Raw genomic sequence first — 20,037 nt, 5'->3', positions numbered from 1 at the left:
ACAGCTCTACACATGGACATCACCAGATGGTCAACACAGAAATCAGATTGACTATATGCTCTGCAGCCAAAGATGGAGAAGCTCTATACAGTCAGTAAAAACAAGACCAGGAGCTGACTGTGGCTCAGACCATGAGCTTCTTGTTGCAAAGTTTAGGCTTAAACTGAAGAAAGTAGGGAAAAGCACCAGGCCAGTCAGGTATGAATTAAATCATATCCCCGTTGAATATACAGTAGAGGTGACAAATAGATTTAAGGAATTAGATCTGATAGACAGGGTGCCTGAAGAACTATGGACAGAGGTTCGCAACATTGTACAAGAGGTAGCAACCAAAACCATCCCAAAGAAAAAGAAATGCAAGAAAGCAAAATGGCTGTCTGAGGAAGCTTTGCAAATAGCTGAGGAAAGGAGGGAAGCAAAAGGCAAGGGAGAAAAAGAAAGATACGCCCAATTGAATGCAGAATTCCAGAGAATAGCTAGAAGAGATAAGAATGCCTTCTTAAATGAACAGTGCAAAGAAATAGAAGAAAACAATAGAATAGGGAGGACCAGAGATCTTTTCAAGAAAATTGGAGAGATGAAGGGAACGTTCAATGCAAAAATGGGCATGATAAAGGACCAAAATGGCAGGGACCTAACAGAGGCAGAAGAGATTAAGAAGAGATGGCAAAATTACACAGAAGAACTATACAAGAATGAGCTTAACGTCCCTGATAATCACAATGAGGTGGTCACTGACCTCGAGCCAGACATCCTAGAATGTGAAGTGAAGTGGGCCTTAGAAAAGCTGAGCAACAACAAAGCTAGTGGAGGTGACAGTATTCCAGCTGAGCTATTCAAAATCTTAAAAGATGATGCAGTAAAAGTGCTACACTCAATTTGCCAGCAAATTTGGAAAACTCAACAGTGGCCACAGGATTGGAAAAGATCAGTTTACATTCCAATTCCAAAGAAAGGCAGTGCCAAAGAATGTTCAAACTATCGCACCATTGCACTCATTTCTCATGCTAGTAAAGTTATGCTTAAAATCCTACAAGCTAGACTCCAGCAGTATGTGGATCGAGAACTACCAGAAGTACAGGCAGGATTTCGAAGAGGCAGAGGAACTAGAGATCAAATTGCCAACATACGCTGGATCATGGAGAAAGCTAGAGAGTTCCAGAAAAACATCTACTTCTGCTTCATTGACTATGCTAAAGCCTTTGATTGTGTGGATCATAACAAACTGTGGCAAGTTCTTAAAGAGATGGGAGTACCAGAACATCTTATTTGTCTCTTGAGAAACCTATATGCGGGCCAAGAAGCAACAGTGAGAACTGGACACGGAACCACTGATTGGTTCCAAATTGGGAAAGGTGTCCGGCAAGGCTGTATACTGTCGCCTTGCCTATTTAACTTATATGCAGAGCACATCATGAGAAAGGCAGGGCTAGAGGAGTCAAAAGTTGGAATTAAGATTGCTGGAAGAAATATCAACAACCTAAGATATGCAGATGATACCACTCTAATGGCAGAAAGTGAAGAGGAACTGAAGAGTCTCTTGTTGCGAGTGAAGAAGGAGAGTGCAAAAGTTGGGTTGAAACTAAACATTAAGAAAACCAAGATCATGGCATCTGGCCCTCTCAATTCCTGGCAAATAGATGGGGAAGAAATAGAGGTAGTGACAGATTTTATTTTCCTGGGCTCCAAGATCACTGCAGATGGGGACTGTAGTCAAGAAATTAAAAGACGCTTGCTCCTCGGGAAGAAAGCCATGGCAAATCTAGACAGCACACTAAAAAGCAGAGACATCACCCTGTCAACAAAAGTGCGTATAGTCAAGGCTATGGTCTTCCCAGGTGCAATGTATGGCAGTGAAAGTTGGACCATAAGAAAGGCTGAGCGCAAAAGAATTGAGGCCTTTGAACTCTGGTGCTGGAGAAGACTCCTGCGAGTCCCTTGGACTGCAAGGCGATCAAACCGGTCAGTCCTAGAGGAGATCAACCCTGACTGCTCTTTAGAAGGCCAGATCCTGAAGCTAAAACTCAAATACTTTGGCCACCTAATGAGGAGGAAGGACTCACTGGAGAAGAGCCTAATGCTGGGAAAGATTGAGGGCAATAGAAGAAGGGGACGACAGAGAATGAGGTGGCTGGATGGAGTCACTGAAGCAGTAGGCATGAGCTTAAATGGACTCCAGAAGATGGTAGAGGACAGGAAAGCCTGGAGGAACATTGTCCATAGGGTCGTGATGGGTCGGACACGACTTCGCAACTAACAACAACAACAAAAATTTACAGTACGTTCCAAACATAATTTCATTCAGCTGCTGCATAGTATGATGCAGAATGTTAAATGATGCTGTACATTACTGGAGACTATAACTAATTTTTATTTTCTCTTTTCTTAGCTGACTGGCTGATAATCAACCTTAAGATACTCATAGCAGACTATTAAGACATCTCTGAAGGCTGAACTAGGAAGTTGTGGAAGGGGAACCACTAAAGGCAGCAATGCAATTCACTTATATATCAAGGAAATACAAAGAGATGTCCATGAAGTCACCAGGTGTCCAACCTAACAGAGATTTTTCTCTCCTTGCTAATAAAACTTGCTACAGCTGTTCATTTTACAGGGAAATGAAGGTATCCTAAGCTCCAGGCCTATTTACAACATTCTTAGGGCACCAATGAGGATAGTGAACATGTACCTAAGGAAATCTTTTTCTTGATCATATGGTTTATTGGAATATATCCCTTATGGAGAGTGATAATTAGTATATGCCTAAGGTCTATAAAAACAAAGTATAAAATAAATTCATCTTCTGCTCACACTGGAACATTCTTGGATCATTAAAACGTCTTATATTGTACTTATACTCAATAATAAATTCAATAACTCTGGAATATATGTCAATTATGAGAGAAGAAAAAGGTTTGAGATATTCATGCATGCTGATTTCAGATTTCATGGATTTTCTTTTATGAAAGGAAACTGGGAAATAATTTTGCCAAACAACATGAGATCCAATCCAGCCACAGTTAGAACTTAATTTTCTTGTCCTGGTGAAATCCAAGAGACTTCAGAATGCTAAATTATGCACATGGTTACTGAAATATTAAAAAAAAATTGTATCTTCAGGGCAGAAGTAGATGTCATGTTCAACACAGTCCGGAGCTGAAAAATAGTAGTCCCTTGTCAATTCTAACCCTTCTCCATCTCCCAATAGCATTTTAAGTCTATTTATTTGCATTGTGGACATTATTATATTGTCCTCAACATAAACTAGCAATAGCAATAGCATCTAGACTTGTATACTACCTCATTGTGCATCCTCTGGGTGGTTTACAATGTCAGCATACTCCCCCAACAATCCGTGTATTCATTTTTACCAATTACAGAAGGATAAAACTGAGTCAACCTTGAACCCCTTCAGGATCGAATTGCTGGCAGTTGGCAGAGTTTGCCTGCAATGCTGTATTTTAACCGTTGTGCCACCCAGGACTTCTTAAAAGGATGTCGTAGCAGAATTTGAGAAGTACACTAGCAACTATAGGTGAACATTTTTGGAACGTTCACCTACACTTGCTAGAACCTTTGCTTTCTAGATCTCTTAGACATAATATGTATTTCTACCTTCATAAACATTTTGTCAGGTTGGCACAGATGTGACAAGAAAACTGCAAGTAAATTGTTAAGAGAAAGTGTACTTCTAATTTATATTTTATGTATGTAGCAATATGTGTTTCTACAATATTTGAACTTGTAATGTTTGTCCATGTCCCTGATGTACAGCGCAAAAGGTAGAATGGAAGTTAAAAATGATGACACAATAAACCCAAGGAATCCAAGGAAGAGGGGTGACTATTAGGATTGTGTGCAGCTTTAAAGGGTGATTTCATTCAAAAACCTCCAAGGTTATTCAAGGTAGAGAAACAAGGTAGTGTCTTTAAATGATTTCAGAGAGAGCCATTGGTCTTCTGGGCTTTGCAGAGGCTCAAAGGTTGTGGAAGGTTGTGTCCTTCCATATGTGGAGAAAACCAAAAGAACTGAGAGCTGGCTGGTGTGAGAGGCTGGCTGATACAAGTCAGTACCTCATTAGTTTTATTACCTCCACAGTCCCTACCTGTCAAAGCATTGGGAAGTGTGCTGCCTTGCTGTTTGTATCTCTTTCTTCTGACACAATTTCTTTAAGAACATAGGAGGGAGGGAGAGCAGGAAGGAAGGAAAGAAAGAAGGGGAGAGAGATTTTTCCAATTATTCTGCTGTTCTTTTAACGTTTTTCTTGTCTTTTCCCAAATCTCTGTTTACCTTTACCTTTATATTTTTTTTATCTCTCACTCCACCTAGCCTTGTGTCCTATATCAAAATTGTCATTCCTCAATTCTTTTAGGTTCATCTTTCATTTCCCTTTGATTCTACCTACCCCAGCAAATATACAATCCTTCTGCCTCCCTTCTGGTACTTCACTGGCACTATCTTGCATTGTATTCAGTCTTCATTGCATGAATGAATCTAAGGCTGCATAGCCATTGATGAAAAACTGTAGGCAATGCAGACTGAGTCTTTAAATCATACACCATTGTGACAACACCCTCTTCAGAGCATTATTTATTTAATTAATAAATTTACATGGCCATCCATCTTGTGTGTGTGTGTGTGTGTGTATACACACACACAAATATACATATATACATACATATATATATATATATACACACACATATGTATGTATATATATGTATATGTGTATATGTGTATGTGTGTATATATGTGTGTATATATACACACACATACACACACAAATATACATATATACATACATACATTCATATATATACACACACATATGTATGTATATATGTGTATATATATATATGTGTGTGTGTGTATGTATTCGTGTGTGTGTATATGTGTGTGTGTATATGTCTCTAGAAGACTAATAATTAAATCAGAGTAAAAATAATAAGAACAAAGAGAACTGGAAAAAACAAAACAAAATAGGAAAAGCATAGGATAGCAGCAGAGAATACTCATAAACATTCAAACTAATCTTATATTGGGCTCACCCATACTATCAGGGCCCTGGACTGATGACAAAGTCAGATTTTCAGTGACTTACAAAAGGCTAGCAATTTGTGTAAATTATTATACAAATAGCCCAGAACATACCATCCTATTCTGCAGAAGAAGAAGAAGAAGAAGAAGAAGAAGAAGAAGAAGAAGAAGAAGAAGAAGAAGAAGAAGAAGAAGAAGAAGAAGAAGAAGAGGAGGAGGAGGAGGAGGAGGAGGAGGAGGAGGAGGAGGAGGAGGAGGAGGAGGAGGAGGGAAGGAGGAAGGAAGGAAGGAAGGAAGGAAGGAAGGAAGGAAGAAAGAGAAGGAAGGAGGAAAAAGAAATAAAGAAAAAAACAGGAAGAATTGTAGGCATTTTTATGTTTTCACATTAATATCTTGTTGAATCTTTTATCAAACTGAATCACAAATCTTGAATTGATTAAATGGAAGTCCCTTGCCTTAGGAACTCAAATCCAAATCAGACCTTGCTATCTCTGAATTCTGAATTGCATCATGATTCACACAGGTGTGTTAAACCAAGAGAAAGCCATATATATTACTGCACCCTCTTTTGATAGTAGCAGATTCTCTTCTATTTCATCTCTTTGCCATGAAATTGTATCTATCCTTGTCAAATGCCACCACAAATCCCATCGTCAGTCACAAGAGTTTTACATATAGGATAAAGCATTAGTAAAATTATAGTTATCAGCCATAGTGAGAAACAAAACGAGCTGTGCTAATGAAGAATGTTTGGAGGGAGAGAATTTGTGCAGCTTCATTTCAGAACAAAGTAATTATTTTGTACAGCTGCATTTTACCCTTCTCTCCATTGGCTTCAAACACTTGGGAGCTTTTTTGAAGCCCATATGTTAGGCAAGCTTCTACATCTTAACTTATTCCTATCTTTTATAGTATGACAAAGTATTCAGAATGGCATTAGAGTGGAATGGATGAGCGAGATGGGTGATATAAAAATGATTTCAACTCGCACGTAATAAACTTTAGTACTTACAGCTGTCCTCTTCTTCGGTGATACATTTCACAACATAACAGGCGTAGATGAATCCTGCCAGCTTAAACAAAATGGGACAACATTAGATGTGCAACAAAATGGTTAGTAGGCTTGGCAGTGGGCTGTTCCTACAAGACAAATGCTATCTTTGCCCCCCCATTTTGTTACGAAAATGGCAAATGCTGTATTTAAAACAATGATACATTTCTAGCAATAATAATCGACACAGGTAGGCCAATCTGTAATGGTTGTCTGGGTCTACTGCAGTGGTGGATTTTTCCCCTTAATTTATGAACATATTTTTGTCACTCAGAAATAAATAGCAATTGTACTTAGACTTATATACACTGTCGCAGTGTTTTACAGTCCTAAGTGGTTTACAGAGTCAGAATATTGCCCCTAACAATCTGGGTCCTCATTTTTCTGACCTTGGAAGGATGGAAGGCTGAGTCAACCTTGAGGCGGTGAGAATCGAACTGCCAAACTACTGGCAGCTGGCAATCAGCAGAATTAGCCTGCAATACTGCATTCTAACCACTGTGCCACCACGGCTCTTTTAATATAATAATAAATTGGTATATTATAAATAAATATAATAATACATAATAAATAAATAATAATAAATATAACAGATGATAGATAGATAGATAGATAGATAGATAGATAGATAGATAGATAGATAGATAGATAGATAATTGGCATATAAGAATACCCATAGCTGTTTCACTGAAAGCTTGCCACACAAGCAAAAGTCATGGTGTGTTTCCTACAACACTCTTACAAGTTATAAGATAGCCATTCAAATCTAAGGAAAAGGGTGAATGAAACACTTTTTCGCTCCCTCTCATTTCAACAATCCATCCAGATGTGCATTCCCGAAGAGAAAAAGAAAGTGGCTTTAAAGTGACCTTTGCTTATAAATACAACAAAAATCTAGCACCAATAGAACAGAATATACAGTATTTAGGTAAGGGCTGAAGTGTGGCATTCTTGATGCTCTCTGAGCTTGACTGTTTGTTTTCAGATGTTTCATTATCTGATTAGATAACATCCTCAGTGCTCTGCACTGCATCGTCAGTGTGTTGAAGCTCTTTCCTAGACAGGTAATGAAATGTCTGCAAACAATCAACCAAGCACAGACAGCACCAAGAACTCCACAAAAATTATTCAAACAAGAAGTGAAAGAGATGTTTTCAGATAGCTAGTCTTCTGTTACACTAGAATTCGCAGCCCACTTTAAATAAATCTATAGGTCTGTTTACCTTAAAGAAATCTATATAATATTCAGAATGCTTCCCTGTGAGACATCTTTTTTTTTACACTAGAAGTTACAGAAAATAGCAGTATTCACCGTTCCTGCCTTCAAGCTAGCTGTTAACAGAGCTGTTCAACTCCAGCAGTTCAAAGGCCATAAACTATTTTTTTAAAAAATACTAAAATTAAGTAACTGATGTCGTATTTGTCATTTGTTTAGTGGTCAGCAAAAATCCCCAGCAAAATCCATGTATTGATATTGTACAGAATGTAAATAAGTGTTCCTTGACATAGCAACTACAAGGTTACCCTGCTCTACTTAGTAAATCTTCAGTGTAGAAGCTGCAGTAATAATCTAGGGCAGTGTTTTTCAAAATTGGCAACTTCAAGATGTGTAAACTTCAACTTCCAGAATTCCCTCAACAGCATGCTGGGAGTTTACATCCACACATCTTAAAGCGGCCAAATTTGAAAAACACTGATCTAGTGACTTTTCTACAAGAATCCATGGATCTAGGGATGGTGGTGGAATTCAAATATGTCAACAACTGTATGGATGCCGTTTCTGGAAGTCCATTCTAGGCCTGGGCAACAAAAATTAGCTACTGGTTCTGCCAAAGTGGTGCGAATTGGGTGAATCCCACCGCTGGATCTATGGCATTAAACTGAAGGGTCGGGTGCTTGGAGGAATATTGTGCATGCAAAGACCAGAAAGTTGACCAAATCATGAAGAAGATGCTCAGTCTTGCAACTGTTCTGATTATATAGTTGCATTTGGCCTGGTTTTAAAGGGAAACACAATGGTTCAATGTAATGGTCAGTATTATGTGAAATTGCTCCTATGGACATGCTGAGGTCACCAACAGGATTAGCTAGCCTATTTTTCCATTGGCCCTATAGCTTAAATCATTGAGTGTCCAACCTTTTGGCTTTCCTGGGCCACATTGAGGGACGAGGAATTGTCTTGCACTGCATACAAAATATATAACATATTTAATATAGATAAATAACAAGCTTCCTTTACTTTTTATATATTTATATATTATTTTTATATATTTAATATATTTATATATTATGGGACCACAAGAATTTAATGACACATTTTGGAACTTGGCATTCAGGACAAAGAGAAGAGGAAAGAGCATATTACAAGGAAAAAATGCAGTGTTTTGAAAATTATCCCAGACTTCATTTGCCATTACAGGATTTTCATGTAAATCAGAGATGGAGAACTATGGCCCCTTTATGTCTTGTGGACTTCAACTCCCAGAATTTCTGAGAAAGTCAGGAATTCTGGGAGTTGAAGTCCACAAGTCATAAAAGGGCCATCCTTCCCCATCCCTGATGTAAATGAAAGGAAGGGAGTGATGGGGAGACGGTCAGCAAAAGCTTGACTATAAAGTTTTGCTTTATATATAATCAGGAAAGTGTTGTTCCTCACAACCAAAAGATTCTATTGATCCTTCTTTCAGTGTTCGGTGTTCACAGAGCTCAGAACTCATAGCCTAGGAAGTTATGTAATTTCAGGCACACCTATTTCTTTGTAGTAGAAACAGGTAATATTCATTAAGCTTCCATCATGAGGGGTCCATACTGACAATAGCTCAAAGCACCAGAGTCTTGAATGTTCAAATGAACATTAGAGAATCAGGAGGTTTTTTTAAAAACCCTTTAATGTTGAGAAGGTTTCTCAAGAACAAAAAAGGCAAGTATTTTCAGCTTCCCTTAAGATCAAGAAGAATCTTATGCCTGCTCTTTTGAAGCTCCACTCATGCATCAGAAGGACTAGATTTGGCCGATCATTTTAACAGCGGATGGTAGGAAAAATGTATTTCTTCATAGGTCACCAGCTGAGCTCTGCAGAGCAGGAGTTCCCTACCAGCACACAAAGACTCTCTGCTGTGCTTTAGCACAGCTTGTCAAGCAGGCCTCCGAATGGAGCCAATTATAACTGTTCACTGAACCATCTCTTTTATCGCAATTTCCCAGCTGGTGATCAGCCCTAGATGGGTGTTCGGTGGCTGGTCTGCCCAGCTATACACTTTCTGACCTTTGAGCCGCTAGGGAGAAAATGTTTGCATATTTCTGCTCTCTCTTTAAGTTAACCATTGGGAAGAACAGCAAATTAGGGCAGATGCGCAGAGGAAGTGGGTGGAAGAAATCCCTGAGGTAAATTGGTGGAAAAATCTGAGAGATTCTGCTGAATATTTTGAGAAATTATTTTAATTATATCTAACAGAAGTTAAGGAACACACTGCATTTTGTAAGAATTTCAGCAAAATTGAAATTCAGTACAATTCTTAATTTCTATCTATATAAATATACATAGATTTAAAAAACATGATATTATTCAAGAGTTGTTTAAATCAAACTACAATAGTAAAGAACTACAGGAATCAAAAGGATTAGGAGAAACTGTACTAGATATAGTCATATCTCATGAAGAAAGCATTTTTTTTCTTTTTGATATCCTTGATTCCTGGGATTACACAGACTCATTCATTCTTAAAACTGCCTTCTGGAATGCTTCTTAATTTCTCAGTCCAACCTACTTTCCTTTTATTTCCTGGTAGCTTCCTAGCTAACCTTCTTAGTTTTGGAGGGATCTGCAAATTTAGTCTTCTGTTCTGTCATTAAACAATTTGGCTGGTATCAAATGTCTTTTATAGAGTATATATTTAGATGTTTCCAGAAGATGGTGCTGAAGGATTACTATTCTGCTTCAAGCCTGTTTCATCATGGAGTCCCTCAGGGCTTCATTTAATCCCCCATGCTTTTTAACATCTACATGAAAGAGCTGGGAGAGGTTATTTTGGCATGTGAGCAGAGATGTCATTGATATGCAAATGACATCAGACATACCTCTTCCTTTCATCTAACACAGGAGAACTAGTTGGTGTTTTGAACCAGTGCATGGGCAGAATCAAGGATTGCATGAGAGTTAATAAAAAAAAGATTTAATATAGACAAAACATAGATACTTTGTGTCTGTGGATGGCAGTCCTGTAATGGTCCCCACTTGCCCTAAAGGAGCAGTTTGAAGAGGCTGCTAGATCCACCACCGTCATTAAAGGCCCAGATAAGATTCTGTGGTATGGAGCATTTTTCACTGATTTACCAGCTGCAAACTTATCGGGACAGAGACAATTTCACAATACTTAATAATTCTTGTGATTTGCTGGCTAGATTATTGGAATGCAGTGTATCTGGAGCTGAAGTGGTCCAGAAACTTTAGTTAGTTCAAAATAGAGCAGCTAGGCCGCTCCTTAGAATGCGCCACTATTTATATATTAAGTCAGTATTTCACTCATCTACACTGGCTGCATATCCATATCCATATCCAGTTCAAAGCAGTGATTTTAATTTTAAAAGCATTAAATTGCTCAGGACCAGGTTACCTTCTCCTAGTACCTACTTGGACTTTAAGATCTTCTGATGAGGCCTTTCTCCCAGTGCTTCCACCAAAGGAGGTAGATTGGGACTCTACAGAGGAGAGAGCTTTGGTGATATTCCATTTATGGAATTTCCTACCTGAGAGACCTGACCGATGCCCAGATTGGAATAATTTCAGCATCAGATTTCCTGAGATTTTAAATGCCTTCAAACTGTATTTTAATTTGTATTGTTTTAGGTTTTGAATTATCACTTTGCTACTGCTTAATTTGCATAATATTTTCATTTTGTATTTTGTTTGATTTTATTGCCTATGTTTTTACTGAAATTATATGTTTGGGTGTAAACTGCTGAAAGAGTTTAAATAAAAATTTAATAAAATCTTGCCTTACCTAAAGTATGTGCCATTTGAATTTTATGAGCATGCACACAGGTGGAGAAAATATACTAGTTATCCATCTGCTGTCTATGTTAATATTACAAAGGACTGGCATGAAATCAGTTTTGAGGCATGAAATGCAATGGCATGCTTCTGGCAAAGTAGCCCATTTGTCTAATTTAACTTTTACTAAGGTCCTTTAATACCATGCTAATTACAAACATATTTTTCATTATTAAGATGTTTAGCAGATGGTCGCCACTGAAGAGGTATATTGGGAAACTCGCCCAAACTGGCAGCAGATGATGTACTTTCAAAAGAAGTAGCTATGGGCTAAGACACAAAGAGCTCTGATATCTTAGAAAATGGTGTCATCTCAAGCCAATGATGGCTCTTTGCAAGGCCTCAAAATGATTGAAAGTGTATAGATGTTAATTCTAAATTTATTTGGTAGAGATGGCTTTGATCTAAATAACTATGAATGACGGTGTGCTGTTTACTCTTATTAAACCTACAAAAGTTAGTGAGGACCTTTCTGCCATTGTTTTTTTTAATATTGTTTGGCATCTCTTATGGACTCCTCTGGCTCCATTGTTTTGAAGGCTGAAGTAAATATCTTAATGAGCTCTTGGCCTGAAGTTCAAGAGGCAACAGGCTGTTAGTCACTTGAGAGTGACGGGTCTGATTCAGCCCAGTTGGCAGCTGATTCAGATGACCAGAATTTTGACATTAACCTTTTTGATTAAGCACAGCCAGGAACTGCCTATGTAACAGTGAATTTCAGATGCTCACTCTATTGGAAACTACATTCCTGCTTCTATATTTCTGTGCCCCTAATACCCTGTTCCAAGTAGTGCCTCTTTGATTTTCAGATTGACTCAAACTATGTACTTGTCTTGAACTTGGCTTTCCTGTCTCTAAACATTTTTGACTAATTACAAGGCAAGCAAACTCTTCAAATCTTGCTGCTCTCTAAATAAATAGCCGGTATTTGTCTCTGTCTCAAGATTTATAACCTGCTGACAAAATAATAATTATTTATATAGTTCTAGTGCTCTCCTGCGTCTGCTTTCAAACAATTGCTTGTTCCTATTTTAAGATGTAATTGAAGAATTTCTAATAAAAGTCTTGGTTTTTTTTATTCTGTCTCTTCCAATGTTTTGAACCAGTCTTGATTAGGCTGTTAAAAGCTCTTAATTTACTGGTTTAAAACAAAGTCATAAAAAAAATCCATGCTAACTTCAGAAACTTATCACTTGGATTTTCTTTTTTCCCCCAGGATCAGCGGATCATTTAGAACAGGAGTATCCAATCTTTTGGCTTGATGGAGCTTCACTGAATGAAGAGGGAATGTTTTGGACCGCATATAAATTATATAATATAGTTAAAGTATATAAATAACAAACGTCCTTTATTTGGGGGGATCTTGTGGGCCAGATCACTAGCTGTCCAGGGCCACATGCACCCCATGAGCTGGATATGCATGATTTAGAGCAGAATAATAGAGAGGGAAACAAAAATGACAGTTCTCATAATGGAAAGTTGAAAGCTGTACTAAATGGTTTAGCTCAGGGGTTCAAACTTAATTTCATTGAGGCCCACATCAGCATTGTGGTTGACTTGGGGGGCGGGTGGGTATGGCCATTGTTGGCATGCCTACTGGCTGGGTGTGGCTGGGGTAGGTGTAACCTACTGGGTGGGTGTGGCCAGCTTGACGTTGCTCGTGTTGGGGTGCTTGTGAGGGACTGGGCAGGACTAGGGTGTATCTGAGGGTCTCCGGCAGAGGTGGGACTGGGGCAAGCACCAGGGCATGGTCCACTGGAGGAGCCTCACCATCCCTCTCAGGCAGTGTGGGTGGTGGTGGCTGGATGATGGGAGGGCTGCCCGGAGCCCTGGGTAATGGAGGACAAGCACCCAGCCCTGTTCTTGAGCTCCTGCAGTACTGGGACCCCACAGCCAAGCCTAGTGCAGCCCCACTTCCCAAGGGGGTGCCCAGCTGCGCTTTCCTCCTCCTCCTCAAAGCTGCTGCTGCTGTGCTCCCTCTCCTTGGCCAGGTTGCTCATGGTTGGTGCAGGAAGGCAAAGTGCGTGGGTCAGAGAGAGGCTTATTCCTCACCATGCAAGGAGACCCAGCTTTGTAACCAAAGCATCCTTAGTGATAGGATGGGAGACCCCCAGGATGGGCCAGGTGGAGGGAGCAAGAGGATGGTGAAAGGGCAGCAGGGCTGCTGGTGGCCAAGTGCTAAGGCAGGACTTCCCTCAGACCCTTCCTCCCTCTCATTCCAATATCTCTCCCTCCCTCCCTCCTTCCTCCCTCCTTCTTTCTCATTCCCATCTTCCTTCTCTTCCTTCCTGTTTCCCTCCCTCTCTCTTTCTCCTTCCTTCCTTCCTTCCTTCCTTCCTTCCTTCCTTCCTTCCTTCCTTCCTTCCTTCCTTCCTTCCTTCCTGTTTCCCTCTCTCCCTCCCTCCTTCCCTCCGTCCCACTTTCTCATTCCCATCTCCTTCCTTTTCCTTTCCTGTTTCCCTCCCTCCCTGTTTCCAGGTCCTCTCTCCCTAGCTGTTTTTTGAAATTACAGTATATATACAATATACAAACACAACTAACCACAGAATTCCCCTGTATTGTCAAATTTGATCCTGGAGTTATCTTAATGCCTAGGACTAAGCACTAAGATAAGCAGGCAGGCTTGCTGAATAAAATAACAAGAAAACAATGTTTTTTTCATGCAGAAATTAGTATTTCAGAGATCAGTTCCCAGGTGAAAAGTTGCAAGTTTCCCAAATGCAGATTTGCTTTTTGTTTTCAGGTAGCATCTTTTATATACACAGGTAACATTGTAAAGTAAGACAAGGAGACAAATGGAGATAGAACCTTGTTACAGTTTTTGTTATTGTAAGACAGCCTCTCTGCCATTTTCTACTATTATTTTTACATGGCTTAAAGGTGGATGATTTTGTTCTATATATGGGATTCTCTTTATCACCTTATTAATCACTGAATCAAATAGTTCAGGATTTCTAAAGGAGATCTAAATACACAGAAAAATGTCCTTATTCAAAGATTTCCACTTACTGTAAAAATATCAAAACTGAATAAATTATTAACCCCCTCCCCCTTGGTACATTATAGGAAACATATCAAAACTAAAACCCTACAATTCAATTGATTTTTATTAACTATAGTTAACTACCGACATCAGTGTTTCATTTTATTGTGATTCAACTCCATGGATGTTGCTTCATAGCCAAATACAACATGGTTTTATCACAACTATGACTTATTACCTCAGCGAAAAAGATGCAACGAAGGCACTAAATAGATGGGAATGCTTTCCTTCTTCGAACCAATTTTCAGAAGGGAAAATGGACTTTTGTGGAACATTGAATACATTTGTCCAATATCATTAATATAATATGTAAATTAACTCTTACATAAATCTCTACATCTCCAGGATTTGTTTCCATTGTTTCTTTTAATATTACCTTACACCAGGGTGTCAAACTCAATTTCATTGAGGGCCACATCAGCATTGCGGTTGCCCTCAGGGGGCTGGGTGGGTATGGCCTGGGTGGACGTGTCCTACTGGGTGGGCGTGGCTAGAGTGCGTATGGCCTACTGGGTAGGCATGGCCAGCTCTACATCGTTCGCATCAAGGGTGCCTATGGGGGCCTGGTCAGGAGTGGGACAGATCTGAGGGTCTCTGGCAGAAGGAGGGTCTCTGGGCCAGGGCCAAGGCAGTGGGGGCCGTTCTCTCACTGTTTCCAGGATGGCTTTGCGGGCCGCATGAAACCATTTCGCAGGCCGGATCTGGCCCCCGGGCCTTGTGTTTGACATGTCTGCCTTACACAAACTCTTTCTCTGTAATAAGTAGTTCAAATGTAGCAACAGACACTCAGTTGCCTTTCCTAGAGGAGGTGATGAAGGATGGTTTGAAATCAGCAGCACAAAGTGGCTTTGTTTGTCTGTTGCATGGCCTGGCCATTCCCTCTCAGATCTTTAAAGCTGTCTTAGACTCTGTACAAAAAAGAAAGATTGACATCTTCTCTACTCCTTCCTTCCTTCCTTCCTTCCTTCCTTCCTTCCTTCCTTCCTTCCTTCCTTCCTTCCTTCCTTCCTTCCTCTTTCTTTCCTTTCTTTCTTTCTTTCTTTCTTTCTTTCTTTCTTTCTTTCTTTCTTTCTTTCTTTCTTTCTTTCTTCTTTTTATTCATCCCTCTCTTCAGATTGGTGGCATGACTGGAGTTAACCTCACTGCAGACAGATTGGGAGAAGTACTTACTCAGATCCTCCCTAGAGACCCTCTATTTTTTGCAAGATCTCTCTATGGGAATGCCTTCTATGTTTTAGAAGGCAAGAGAACCAACTCATTCCACAGTAAGTTATTTACATACGATAGGAGAATTTAATGGAGGAGTTACTTTAACTCAAACAAGTCCAGTACTCTTTAGGCCTAAACATAACCCCTCTGGATTAGTTGTGTGAATGACTACTTTGATTTTAAAAGTTTTCTTAATAGGACTGGCATATATCATGCATCTATTCTCTTTTCCCTGAAAATGAGTATTTCAGTAGAGTCATGTAGACCTTCAAATGAATTTGAACATGATATTGTAAGTTTTGAGGTACCTTTCAGAATTTAATGAAAAAAAAAATGGCACCACTAGAAAGGACATAATGAGCCTTTGGGAGATGGTGGAGTGAAAGACCCTAGATTTTCCTTACAAAATCACCCTCAAGGTAGAAACGCTGCCATGGAAACATTTCTTATTTGGAGAGATTTTCTGAAACCTCTTTTCCTCTTTTAGACACTGTAATGATTAGAAGCAACGGAGTAGAGCATTCTGCCAAGATTTAATCTATATCTTCCCAGCTTTAAGAGTATCCAGATTTATTGAAAGAAAGGCTTGGTTAGTTATGTCTGGGGTAGAGAAGTGGAACAAGGAATTCTGTTCAGATGCACCAAACAATTTCTCTTCCTCTCTGTTCCTCACCCACGTCCAATATCCTTCTCCTTCATACCCCCTTGTGTATCCTGGATTGAAACGAAGAACCTAGCATAGGAAACACCTACCCTTTCCCCCCCCAAGCATTTTTATACAGCAGGTTCAGCCACCCAAAAAGAAAAAAGAAAAAGAAAAAAACCCAGAAAAAAGAGGAGGAAGCAGAGAGAGAATGAAAGAAAGACCCCTGCTCCCAGTTAGGAGAGTTGAGGAAAGCTACAAACTGGAAGAGCTGTGCAAAATCAGAGCAGGGAAGGATAATCACGAGAAAGCTGCAGAGTTTGGACAGGCTGCAAATGCCATTGCAGGAAAATTGGGAAGGAGCTGTAAGATCTGTATGGATTGTTGGCAGGAAGAGCAGAGAAAAGCACCTTTATTTGTAGCACAGTAGTACCTTGGTCTAAGGGACGCGGTGGCTCAGTGGGTTAGGACACTGAGATTGTCGATCAGAAGGTTGGCAGTTTGGCGGGTCGAATCCCAAGTGCTGCGTAACAGAGTGAGCGCCTGTTACTCGTCCCAGCTTCTGCCAACCTAGCAGTTCAAAAGCACGAAAAAATGCAAGTAGAAAAATAGGGACCACTACGGTGGGAAGGTAACAGCGTTCTGTGCGCCTTTGGCATCTAGTCATGCTGGCCACATGACAACGGAGACGTCCTCGGACAAGCGCTGGCTCTTCGGCTTTGAAACGGAGATGAGCACCGGCCCCTAGAGTCGGAAACGACTAGCATGCATGTGCGGGGGAACCTTTACCTTTATCTTTAGTACCTTGGTACTCAACTGCTTTAAAATGCATCAAATTTGGTGCTCAACGCACTTTGAAGCAATTTTTTTTGTCCCTGTACTCATCACTTGTTTGGTACTCAACACACAAGCTAGAACTTGTCGGTGTCATCTGCCTTGTGACTCTCTATATTATTGCTTATGGGAAAAATGTGTTTGTTACTCCTTATTTTTGGTACTCATGCCTTTTGGAACCAATTAATGATGAGTATCAAGGTACCCCTGTACAGCATAATGACTTTTTATGTTGCTTGCTCAGTCCTATAGAGATTAGAGCAGTTCGACACCTTTTGGTATTGAAGAAGGCCATTAAACCTTGGTGTTCCAGGAAACCTTTGGAGACTGAAGATGATATGATCACCTGCAGTTCAAGATTGCTTATAGTGGCAGTGTTTTCTCAGTGCAACAGATTTCACAGTTATTAGGCATGGGTGTATGGATTTTATTTTATTTTTTTTTAAAAAAACACCTTGTTATGAATAGGGAACATATTTTGTTAGAGCTGAAACAGATTGTAATTGTAATTTGTGACTGAAGCAATTTATAAACGGGAATTGGAGAAAAGAAGAAAAATAGCAATAGTTAAATGTGCTGAAAATAAAGATGTAGGATTTTCAAGTTGTACTTAGGATATAAATTATGTGCAATTGAGAATTGCTTCAACTTTAGAAAGTATCAAATTTTTATGAATGAATCAAACAACATCCATCCCTAGTTCTCTTGTTTATATAGCAGTGCAAAATGTGGGATCTTTATAACCATAAAGGGCTGGATTCTCTTCCATACAATTCTACTTTGGTGAACAGAACAAATAGCAAAGGCAGCAATTGCAGACTGAAATTCTGTGTTTGCAGGATCACTGTCACAATTACTGTACAAATAGTTAAAAAATGATGAAAATCTGAAAGATAGTTATATTGATAGATAAGGATAAGTAAACAAATAATAGATATATAGACAGACAGAATGTTAACAGTTTTCTTGAATATAGATGTCGGTATACACATAGAGTTACCAAGGTCACCAATTTCTGAGACAGTACTAAAATAAAAATCAAATAATGTCTGTCTGCTTCCTCTGATCCTCTTTATGGAAACAAATTGTTTTCATACACTAAAAATACCATCTGATTTGGGGAGGGAGGGGCACGCTATATAGGAAATACTTATATATACTTTTATTTCCGGTTAATGTTCAAACACTGGACTGATCATCAAAAGCAGGTAACTTTATTGTAAGATAGTCAAGTCTAAACAGTGAAGCAAGAAGAGAACCTGAATAAATTCAGCAGGTTAGATGAAGAAGAAGATGCTATGGAAAATACAGATGAATTATAATGAGAATCTGGATTGCAAATGGCTGGCCCCTATTGAGAAATGTTTTATTTCTTTAAGAAGCGCTCCTTAATGCTACTTCAAAGGGAGAAGTAAAAAGCCTAAGCAAGCTTGCTGACAGAAAACAAAATGCCAAATCAATTCTTTAGAAATGTGTTTCATAATTTTAAGCTGCAGTATACACCAATGCTTCTTCAGAATCAATATCTGGCCAAGCACATCCTGAGGACACAATGAGTTTGCAATACCTTCTCAATGCAATTGTGTGTGTGTGTGTGTGTGTGTATGTGTGTGTATGTGTGTGTATATATGTGTGTGTGTGTGTATAGGAGACTGGAATGCTAAACTTGGAAGTAAACTAGAAACTAATATAATGAAAGAAAAAATCCTTTGTGTATGAAATGAGATGCCAAAAAACACAAAGTGTACAGAAAATATATTCTTCCAACAATCTAAAAGCTTTCATAGTTTATGGCAGGACTTCCTGCTTTTGTCTTGATACTATCGCTCTGGAAGAACCCTGGCGTGGCTGGGGATATCACGCTCCATTTTCAACATGTAACTTTGCACAGGATGGAAAGTTCATCATTTTTTTCACTGTACTGCAGGGGTGTCAAACTCAATTTCATTGAGGGCCGCATCAGCATTGCGGTTGCCCTCAAAGGGCTGGGTGGGTGTGGCCTGGGTGGGCGTGGCCTACTGGGTGGGCGTGGCTAGAGTGTGTATGGCCTACTGGGTGGGCGTGGCCAGCTCTACATCATTCGCATCAAGGGTGCCTATGAGGGCCTGGGCAGGAGTGGGACAGATCTAAGGGTCTCTGGCAGAAGGAGGGTCTCTGGGCCAGGGCCAAGGCAGTGGGGGCCGTTCCCTCACTGTTTCCAGGATGGCTTCGTGGGCCACATGAAACCACTTCGCGGGCCGGATCTGGCCCCTCGGGCCTTGTGTTTGACATGTCTGCTGTACTGTTTCAAATAAAGAAGTGAATGCTGATCCCTCTTGAAACAGCCAGAATAAACTCAAATGAAATGGGATTAAACAAACTACTTTATTATTTCATGCTTCCAACGTCAATAACTCACGGTTACAGCACTGGTCCATCTGGAATGCAAGATTTTTCACATTAGGTGAAAAAATGATGAACTTTCCATCCTGTGCAAAGTTACATGTTGAAAATTGAGCGTGATATCCCCAGCCACGCCAGGGTTCTTCCAGAGAGATAGTAACAAGACAAAGGCAGGAAGTCCTGCCATAAACTATGAAAGCTCCACCCACTTAACTAGAAAGCATGGTATTCACTATCAGTGCTTTTTTTGTAAAAGAAAAAGGTGGCGGAACTCACACATTGCATACAACCCGCCTTGCCTACCCTACAAGGTTCCATCCAAAAGAGGTGCCGGAACTCCGTTCTGAGTGTTCTATGAGAAAAAAAGCCCTGTTCACTATACAGCTAGACTACAATTCCCATAAGGCATCTCTTGAGGAAATAATGTTTAACCCTGTAAATGCTACATGTTCTTACATAAAATGCTGCTAGTATTAACCCTGTAAATGCTGAATACACTAACACAGTTTTTAATTCCTAAACTAGATATAAAATGGAGCAGCTGAATATATACTGGTCCTGCACACAAAGACATCATTGGATGGACAACATTAAAATCAAACTGACTATGTACTCTGCAAGCAATCACAAGATTTGTTACTGGTTGCAACTCAGAAGACCAGTTCCTTCCTGAAAAAAATTACACATTCAGTTAAGAAACAAATAGTCAGTCCAACAAGATATGGTTTAACCAATATTCTATATGATTATTTAACAAAGATAAATAATAGATGTTATGGATTACAGAT

The 20,037-nt window shown here is 39.6% G+C and overlaps 1 protein-coding gene across 2 annotated transcripts in view; it reads right to left on the bottom strand.

Moving 5' to 3' along the window:
- The window catches only part of NKAIN2 (sodium/potassium transporting ATPase interacting 2), a gene marked incomplete at both ends in the record, with an annotated part of 629,329 nt that overhangs the window by 22,628 nt on the left and 586,664 nt on the right, over window positions 1-20,037 (bottom strand). For both annotated transcript variants that reach the window (XM_083370531.1, XM_083370532.1), the window contains one exon: window positions 6,050-6,110. In XM_083370531.1, coding sequence (XP_083226657.1) covers window positions 6,050-6,110 — 61 coding nt within the window. The remainder of the gene's footprint in view (window positions 1-6,049; window positions 6,111-20,037) is intronic.

Source organism: Vipera ursinii (genome assembly GCF_947247035.1).
Source record: "Vipera ursinii genome assembly, chromosome: 1".
Classification (NCBI taxonomy): domain Eukaryota; kingdom Metazoa; phylum Chordata; class Lepidosauria; order Squamata; family Viperidae; genus Vipera; species Vipera ursinii.
Note: the sequence above shows the minus strand (reverse complement) of the source record. Positions and strands in the feature narration are given on the sequence as shown.